Here is a 7,741-nt window from a genome sequence, read left to right as displayed (position 1 = left end):
TTAGAATTAATTAATTTTAAATAATGCTCTCATCACCTATTTATCAAAATTTAACTTTTGATTAAAAAGTTATTGATTACTTGGGATACCAAGAGATTATTTTACAAGTTAAATATAGTTATAATGATATGATAACTATTGATAAGCTAGCATTATGATATTTGAGCAATCTTTATATATATATATATATATATATATATATATATATATATATATATATCTATAAGAGACATTATTGTTTAAAGAGGTGTCTTAAAAATATAAAAAATATATAATTTATACCTTCTAATATTATAAGAAAGAGTAACAATATAAATTCATAATTTTTAAATATATCTAATGAAAAGTCAGTGATAACTATTGATAAGGCTATAATTATGATTTTGTACAATAACTGTATTCTTTAAAATTTATAATTATAATAAAAAAATATTTTATATATATAAAAGACATAATTGCTTACCAAAAAACATGATAATATAAAATGATATATTAACTTTAAAAAATATAATTAAAAAATATTTTTTATTTAATATAGCAATGAAAGGATAAGAAATTTCAATATTATATCATTACCAAATATAAATAAGAGTTTTAAGTTGGTTTAAAATAATATATAATGTAGCATAAATGAATATGCATTAATTATATATCTTTTTATTAATTTCAAAATTTTACAAAATTCAAATTTTGCAAAATAAAAGGGGATCACAAAGCTAAGTATTTGTTTTTCTAATTTACCTTAATCAGTATATATATGAAGGTGTAGGCTTTATTTATTTTCACGGTCTAACCAAGTTTTTTTTTTAAATTAAAATTTTTGGATGTTTATGAATCATTTTGATATGTTGATGTTAAAAATAAATTTTAAGAAATTATTATTTTTTTTTAAAAATTTTAAAAACTATTTTAATATATTTTTAAATAAAAAATATTTCAAAAAATAATTACTATTATAATGCCAAACATTACCTTAATTTTTTAGAATGTTGTAATTAGAGTGTTATGGGATTTTCTTTCTTAATTAGTTAGGTGACTAATTACAATCTAATTTAGGGTTTAAAAGTAGTTTAGATGTTTTTAAAAATTTGAATGCAGTGTTAAAATGACTAGATTATTTCACTAGATATAAAATATATACCTATCAAATATTAAGGATATAATTATATAGGTTTAGAACAGATAATAAAACTAAAAAAATAATAAGAATTTTTTTTAGATAATTTGAAAATTCAAAACTTTTAATTTAATTTAAAATAGTATTTAGGTGATGTTTGACATTGTCTTATAACTGTATTTTAAAAAAATATTTTATTTTTATTTTAAATAATTTTTTAATATATTTTTAAATTAAAAATACTTTAAAAATAAAGTTATATTAAACTTAATTCCGAAGAAACACTTAATATATAAAAATGGGGCTTTTTTAATATTGAAAATGAAAAAGGTTTTCTTAAAGGGTACGGGAGTAATTCCACCAAACCATAGACGCCAAGCAAGATACGAATCACACACCGATAAATCACTAACGATCTTTACCTAACCCTGACGACCTCCACAAAAAATTTCTTTCACGATACATCCATCTATAATCCCAAACAGGCCACACACAAAAAAAAAACATAAAAAAATTTCCGGGAAAATCTTTCTACCACTTTCTAGACATCCAAGCAAACAAAACAGAGAAGAAGCAAAACCCCGGAAACTCCCGAAATCTCTCTGACGGATAGATGTCAACGTCCGGACAGCCACAATTCCGATACACACAAACACCATCAAAGGTTTTGCATCTGCGAAACCTTCCATGGGAGTGCACAGAAGAAGAGCTTATCGAGCTCTGTGAACCTTTCGGAAAGATCGTCAACACTAAGTGCAATGTCGGCAACAATCGCAACCAAGCCTTCGTTGAATTCGTAAGTAATTTTCCTTTAACCTTTTGCTTACGTTTCAATCGAATATGTAAATTAGGTTAAAATGGTTGTAAATCTCAGGCAGAACAAAATCAGGCAATACAAATGGTATCGTATTATGCGTCGTCGTCGGAGCCAGCGCAAGTTCGGGGTAAAACGGTGTATATTCAATATTCGAATAGACATGAAATTGTGAACAATAAGAGTCCAGGTGATAATCCTGGAAATGTATTGCTGGTTACCATTGAGGGTGTTGAAGCTGGTGATGTCAGCATCGATGTCATTCACTTGGTAATTGCTTTTCTATCCTTCTTTTTTCTTTTTAATTTTTTTTCAACTTTTCTTTTCCTTTTGATATATTTCAATTTCAATTTGGTTAAATGTGCTGAAATCATGGTAATAAGTTCTTTTTTTCCCTTTCCTTTTGGGGGTGGTGGAGCTGCAAGATTGTTGATTAGTTATTGCGATGTTGTCCCACCTGAGGCTAGTGGTTGTGGAAATGGTTTCTAGATAATGGAGGCATTGTGAATCTGTATTTGTGTTCACTAGTCCTTTGCTCGTGACAGCAAGTTTCTGACTATATAATGCAATGAAAAAGAAGATATCATTGTCTTGTCTATCGCCTTTTCTTTTCAGTGCAATTTTTTTCAATAGTTGAGGAAAAAGTTCAACGTTAATTTTATTCACTGAGATTATGCTAGTTATGTTATGCATCATACTGAACATGCAGATGATGGGTACTTGTCTAACGACCTTGTGTTTAGTTGTTTTGAAAATTTTATCTATCGTAAAATTGGTATTCTCAATGCTTTGGTTTGAGTTGACTTCCTGCTGTTTTTAATTGGACAATTTGGGTTATAGATTTGGTGAAAGATGCTTCTCATTGTTGTTATACTTTTTACGTAGAAATAGTGCCATGATTGGATTATGTAGTAAATAATGTGTTAATTTTAATTCAAGTCAGTTGAATCACAGATGATGGTGCCTCTTATTTAGATTCATTTGTTGGAGACAGTTTGGAAATATTATCATACGTCATTCTCCTTTCTAAGGTCTATCTTGACGCATTCATGTACAGGTGTCATTCTGCACTTATTTCTTAAATATTTGGAAATTTTGTTGTCTTTTCATCAATGATTGGGGGAGTCCCAAATGGTGTATAGTTGAAATTCTCATTCTATCATCTTTATAGAATCTGATGCATGTGTCATTGAAACTTGTCGCAGGTGTTTTCTGCTTTTGGCTATGTGCACAAAATTGCTACTTTTGAAAAGGCTGCTGGTTTCCAGGTGAGGTTTCAAATATGCTTTAGTTCTTTCTGAGATTGCACCTTTTTTTTCCTGTATTATTATCAATTTTTCCTAATATCTTGGCAGGCATTAATTCAATTCACTGATGCTGAAACTGCATCTTCAGCGAGAAATGCCTTGGATGGGAGAAGCATACCCAGGCACACACTTCTTTCCTTTCCTAACCTTGACAACACCCCTATTTTTGCGTTGTCATTTCTTTGGGGGAATTTTCTGTTAGTATGGTGAATGTTGTTAATTTGTGACATTGAGGTATCATGTTTAAAAAATTCAGGTACCTGCTTCCAGAGCATGTTGGTTCCTGCAACTTACGCATTTCATATTCTGCACATACTGATCTCAATATCAAGTTCCAGTCCCATAGGAGCAGGTAATCAAATGGTCCCAATTTCTAAAAGTTCAAATACTTGTATGTTTTCTTACTGTTCTTTTTTCTTATGCTTGTTGCTCAAAATCATTCATCACTTCTCTTGTACATCATCTATTTTGGAATTTGAGGTCTTGCTAATTGGTGTATGCTTTTTTCATCTAGTGGGTTAGGAAAGCCGCATAGCCAAAACACAGATGTATGGTCATGGTGGCTTAGTAATTTCTTTCATCTTTACATAGTAGCTTATTGCATTTGCACTTGCGATTGTGGTTAGAATGTTCTGTGTATGATTGCTGAATTTTATCAAATGAAAAAATCGCCTTTTCATACAATCATTGTTCAATTTGTTATAGCAGTATATTGCATTTTCACCTGCCATTGTACTCCTGTTTGCCAATTTTGTTTTCTGGTGTCTGCTGTAAAAGTTTGTTTATTTCTCAGCATGTTAATGTTAAGTTTGTTTCTTTATAGGCTTGGAGTGGAATATTGACTTGCATGTTATAATTGTTCGTGCTGAATTTTAGCAAGCTGCAATTTGGGGGGTTTCTTTTGTAGCCGCTGTATTTCTACACACCATCTAACAAGAAGTCCAAACAAAACCTTAAAAATCAATTAGCTGAGCAATTTCTTGTCTTTCCTGTGTCATTATTTTGATGATATTGCAAGGTTCATCTTTAAGTAAATGTGGATTTTTTCAAATACTACCTGGGTGAGGGGGAGCAGGGTTGTGAACCTTCTATCTGGCAGAGGATTGCAAAAGCAAGCCAATAGATTTCGCAAAGGTTTCACACATTTTTCCATGACTGTGCTTATTCATGCATGATTATGTCTTGTTCACTTGTCAATCATTTGAATCTTTCTTTCGTGATGTTCCTTTTTACACAGCTTCTGAAATTCACACATCAATAATGTCGTAGATAGTGTTGTATGACAGATTTTATTCTTTGAATTTTGCAGAGACTATACAAATCCGTATCTTCCTGTGAATCCTACTGCAATTGACGGACCTTTTCAGGTGAGTCATGACCGATTACCTTCTGTATTGCATTACTGAATCTTCACCAATGAGCTGTTTTCTCCAGTCTACTGTAGGTGCTGATGGGAAAAAGAAAGAGCCTGAGAGCAATGTACTTCTTGCATCAATTGAGAACATGCAGTATGCTGTCACCGTGGATGTTCTTCACACGGTGAGGAACTCCTAATTGCTTAAATGTTTCCTTCACATGGATTTTGATTTTGAATGAGTTTTTCTCATATAGTGCTCCGGCTGTTCATTACAGGTATTTTCTGCATTTGGTACTGTCCAGAAGATTGCTATATTTGAGAAAAATGGTGGAACACAGGCACTAATTCAGTACCCAGGTATGCTTCTTTCATGACTGATTGTTTACAAATCTAGCATGTGAGTCATGTTTATTGTGTTGGCTACCTACATCTTGTTGAAAGCCTTTTGAGCAACACATTTCTTTACGTTTCAGATTATCTGATCATTTAATATTCATTTTGTTAGACTTTGAACTTTGCATGGATCTTCTTTTTCTCTTTTTTCTTAACCATTTTTTCCCCCTGTTTTAGGTATGGTATAGAAGGATTTAGTCATTCCAGAATTTCCTTTCCCTGCTTGAAGAGGTCCTATACCAAAGTTTTTGGGGTTGGCTGAACGAATCCTGTTTGTCTATTTCATCCTATTTAAGCTATACCAATTTCTTTTTAATAGTTACAATCACCTCTGGTCTACTTTTAAATGTTATGTCATACTACCAAATTACAACTGGTCACAAAATCACCTTTTGTTACTGTGAGTTAATGTTTATGTTTTTTTGAAACTGATTAATATCACCATTGTGACTAGGTTCATTTTTAACATTACTTCAACCATTTGTGATCCTTTTTAGAGATGGCTATAGGTTGAGTTGGAGTCGGATTTTCCTCCACCTACCTCCAACCCGGCATATCTAAATCCATCACCTGTCTCTATCTCCAATCCGGTTGGATTGGGCCGGGTAGGATTTTCTCCACTTGGTGGGTACCCAACCCAATGCGGATGTTTTTACATTTTAAAATCAATTAAAAATACTAAAACTAAAAAGAAAATTACATTTCCATCCATGAATCACTAAACTATAAAATAGAGTCTAAACTTCTAATCCATGCATAAGACCATAAAAATCCTTCATGAATCATATTATAAAAATCCATGCATCATATTGAAAAAAAAAGTTTTAAAAACTAGCTGGGGGCTGGTTGGGTGATGGATTCGGTTAACCTCTCATTCCCCGTCATATCTGACTGGTCAAACCAGATCAGGTTTTACCCACCTCTGGTTTGACTCTGGTCAAATCCGATAAAAATCTAATCCAATTGGATCGGATCAGATAAGATGACACTAGATACCTGACAGATCAGGTGAAATTGCCATTCCTATCCTCTTTGCTGACATATTGGCCAGGTTTTTAAGAATGCACATGCTTTATTTGTGAGATAGGATTTAAGCAGCAATAGTGTCTTCATTGTTTTCCAGATGTTGCAACTGCAGCAGTAGCCAAAGAAACTCTGGAGGGACACTGCATTTATGATGGTGGCTATTGTAAGCTTCATCTATCATACTCTCGTCATACTGATCTCAATGTAAAGGTATATATATGTGCTTTTGAGTTAATGTCATGAGAAAAAAAAATAAAAAAGAAAAATAAAAGAGACGCTGATAGAGGAAAAAGTGCATCTGTTCTTGATCGAAAAAGATTTGGTCCTTAAAATGTATGCTTCTTGACACTTGATTGCCCTCTCTTGAATACAATCCTCTCTTTTTTTTTCCGTTTTTTTTTGCTGTAATTTATCTATAGATTCTAATTGGTTGCTTTTTTTGGTAGGCCTTTAGTGATAAAAGTAGAGATTACACCATCCCGGATGCAAGTTTTCTCACAGCACAAGCTCCTGGCCTCCACACTGCTCCCACAAGTTGGCAGAATCCTCAAGCTGGTTCAATGCACCTTGGGAGTAACTATGCCACCACAGCTGCTGCTCCTGCTCAAGTTCCTCCTGGGCAAGTGGCAGCTTGGGATCTGACTATGCAGGCGGGTGGACCAGGCTATGCATCAGTTCGCGGTATGTATCCTGGTCAAACATATCCAACTCCCCCAGCATATGCTTCCTCAGCAATACCTCCAGGTTCCTCTCCCCATTCATATAGCAGCCCGATTTCTCCTGGTGTGGCTTCCATGGGAATGACTCACCCAGGGGTGCAGCCAAACATGCGACCTGGTGGGGCTTCACCTTCTGGTCAGACTCCATATTATGGTCGATGATGAGGTATCTTCCTCCTGAAATTTTTTTTTTTTTTGCCTTTCCAGCAGAGACAAGTTTCTGACAAAGATGATAATTTGATATGCTGTGGGTTCACCTATCTTGTGAGGCTTTGATGTTTTATTCAAAAGAAAAAAAAAAGAGTTTTTAACTATTTCTACATGTCTTTATTTTCTGTTGTTTTGGAATGCATTGCTGGATGGAATCTCTGTTCTTAGTCCTTATCAATGTTGTAAGCTTGTGAACTCGCTCCAGCTTTATTTAGTGCAGCATCAATGTAGAAAACTACTAAGCTCTATATCCTCAGCTTTTTTGAACATTAGTTCCTCTTCTGGTTATATAGCACTCTAAAGTTTTTATGATCTCTAACCATGTGCATGCTAACAGTTCATATGATTTTTTTTTTTGCTGGCATTAACCTTTTTGTTTAAGGGCCTGCTTCTATAAGACGTTATCTTCATTGCATTCTTTTGTATTAAGCAAATGAATGGTTTATCTTTAATCATGTGCGATGGTATGTGATGTTGTTGAACTCAGTAGGGCAATCTTTTAGCAAATGAGGATCTTCTTCCTTTTGATTTTTCCTTTAGAAAGTGAAATTGTGATATTTTCTTTCATCTCTTAGATGATGGATAGGAATTTTGTCAAATCCTCAACCCATTTTTGAGATTTTAGACGAGGTACCATATTTATTATCAAGATCTTGACATGAAATATTTAGTTACAACAAATTAATATTATTATAAGATAAAAAAAGGCGACAAATACTAAATAATAAAATAAAAGAACTTGATTTAACAGGTAAGAATGAAGCCAATGCTGGTGGCTCAGGGAGATAATCAGAATAG

At 33.1% G+C, this 7,741-nt stretch overlaps 1 protein-coding gene across 2 annotated transcripts; it reads left to right on the top strand.

Annotated features, from left to right (window-relative positions):
• The first annotated feature begins 1,529 nt into the window (after positions 1 to 1,529).
• On the top strand, positions 1,530 to 7,222 carry LOC105133464 (polypyrimidine tract-binding protein homolog 1-like). 2 transcript variants are annotated; one of them, XM_011037481.1, is made up of 10 exons: positions 1,530 to 1,913; positions 1,996 to 2,201; positions 3,137 to 3,199; positions 3,287 to 3,360; positions 3,495 to 3,590; positions 4,548 to 4,605; positions 4,673 to 4,777; positions 4,871 to 4,952; positions 6,112 to 6,224; positions 6,461 to 7,222. In XM_011037481.1, the coding sequence occupies exons 2-10, from the start codon at positions 2,016 to 2,018 to the stop codon at positions 6,893 to 6,895; spliced, it is 1,212 nt and encodes a 403-aa protein (XP_011035783.1). In that variant the 5' UTR covers positions 1,530 to 1,913; positions 1,996 to 2,015; the 3' UTR covers positions 6,896 to 7,222. The 2 variants fall into 2 exon arrangements, with proteins under 2 accessions (XP_011035783.1, XP_011035782.1); XM_011037480.1 differs by having other exon boundaries at positions 1,992 to 2,201.
• The last annotated feature ends 519 nt before the right edge of the window (positions 7,223 to 7,741 follow it).

Source organism: Populus euphratica, unplaced genomic scaffold (assembly GCF_000495115.2).
Source record: "Populus euphratica unplaced genomic scaffold, PopEup_1.0 scaffold129.1, whole genome shotgun sequence".
Lineage (NCBI taxonomy): Eukaryota > Viridiplantae > Streptophyta > Magnoliopsida > Malpighiales > Salicaceae > Populus > Populus euphratica.
The sequence above is the reverse complement of the archived record's forward strand: the minus strand, read 5'-3'. Positions and strand labels throughout refer to the sequence as shown.

Excerpts from the sequence above, each read along its gene's own strand:
- LOC105133464 (XM_011037480.1), top strand. The coding sequence starts at position 1,731 with ATGTCAACGTCCGGACAGCCACAATTCCGATACACACAAACACCATCA. Across the intron at positions 4,953-6,111 it reads GGCACTAATTCAGTACCCAG|ATGTTGCAACTGCAGCAGTA; the intron begins GTATGCTTCTTT and ends ATTGTTTTCCAG. Across the intron at positions 6,225-6,460 it reads ATACTGATCTCAATGTAAAG|GCCTTTAGTGATAAAAGTAG; the intron begins GTATATATATGT and ends TTTTTTTGGTAG.